General features: G+C 59.6%; 1 protein-coding gene across 1 annotated transcript; it reads left to right on the forward strand.

Moving 5' to 3' along the window:
• The first annotated feature begins 218 nt into the window (after positions 1 to 218).
• Positions 219 to 1,086, forward strand: LOC133093466 (transmembrane epididymal protein 1A-like). Its single transcript, XM_061193319.1, is given in 2 exon segments — positions 219 to 589; positions 591 to 1,086. Coding segments are annotated over 2 exon segments (867 nt in total).
• The last annotated feature ends 234 nt before the right edge of the window (positions 1,087 to 1,320 follow it).

Raw genomic sequence — 1,320 nt, forward strand, 5'->3', positions numbered from 1 at the left:
GCAACGCACGCACACCATCACGCCTCCGAAAGAGGTCCCACCCAGGAGTGACTCAGATGCTTTGGACACCTTTCCCTGTGTGGGAAGCATGGGTGGGGCTGGATCGGGAAGATCTCCCCGCTGTTCAAAAGCAGCCACTCTTGCTTGTGAGGCGTGCCTGCGAGGTTACTGCTCATCTCCCGCTGTCGCCCTGTGGCCATGACATACACACTGAGACCATGGGAACCCTCGGGGGACACCTGGTAGCAGGGATCTTCTTCTTCTTCTTCTCACTCTACTACTCGGTGCTGGTGTCCTTGGCCCTACTACGGGGACAGAGGTTCCTCAAACCCCCTCTGCCCCCAAGGGAGAAGCGAGGGCACAGGTGGTGGCAGCTGGTCCCTGTGGAAGGAGTGGGGAAGGTGGTTTTCCCCCTGATTCTCATTTTCCCTGAGTTCTTCTACCCGCCAGGAACAAAGCGGCTGATGACGGTGGACTGGGAGGCCCCTCGGCGACCGTTCACGTTCAAGGACGAGCGGCGGCACTTCACCATGTACGGGTCCTTCCTCCTCAGTGGCGTGGTGGACATCGCGAGCCAGACGTGCCAGGCGTGTGAAGCTGGAGCAGGCAGCCGAGGCGCTGGCCTTCTGTGCGCTGGTGCTGCTGGCGGTGACCCACGCCGAGCACAAGGGCGCCCTGGAGACCCGCGTGCACACGCTGTTCACAATGCCTGCCTTCCTGGTCGGCCTGGTGCTCATCATCGAGATCTGGGTCCCCAGCCAGCCCCAGCTCTGGGTGCTCAAGACTTGGATGGGGCTGGTGCTCAGCAGCTGGCTGATGCAGCTAAGCATCCTGATGTACACGCCTCCCTCTGGGCAGCCCTGGAGAGGGGAAAACCCCATGGACCTCGCCTTCCTCACCATCTTCTTCTGCTGGCACCTGGCCTTAGGGGCCGCCATCTACAGCCTCTGCAGCCTCTGGCATGATCGCTTCTCCTCCTGGAGAAAGGCCCCAAGTGCCAAGTACCACCTGTGCCCCATAGGCGAGGGCAGTGAAGAGCTTGAGAAGCTCCGGGCAGGGACCCAACTACGAGATGGGGGTGTCTAGGTGTAGAATCTGTCCCTGTGCTGCACCCTTTGTAATGAGAGCTTTGAGGATGCCCACTGTGTGCCTAGTGCAGAAATGTCCTGGGATCTGCAATGTGGCTTTCCATCACAGGGGTCCCCTTCCTTGTTCCTGAATGAACCTTCCAGCTCCTAGGATTCCTGCTATCTATCTCTCTGCTCTCTCCAGGCCTGTCTCTTTCCTGTCTCGCTATTCAGTATGGTTCCTAACCACGGA

This window comes from Eubalaena glacialis, chromosome 6 (assembly GCF_028564815.1).
Source record: "Eubalaena glacialis isolate mEubGla1 chromosome 6, mEubGla1.1.hap2.+ XY, whole genome shotgun sequence".
Classification (NCBI taxonomy): domain Eukaryota; kingdom Metazoa; phylum Chordata; class Mammalia; order Artiodactyla; family Balaenidae; genus Eubalaena; species Eubalaena glacialis.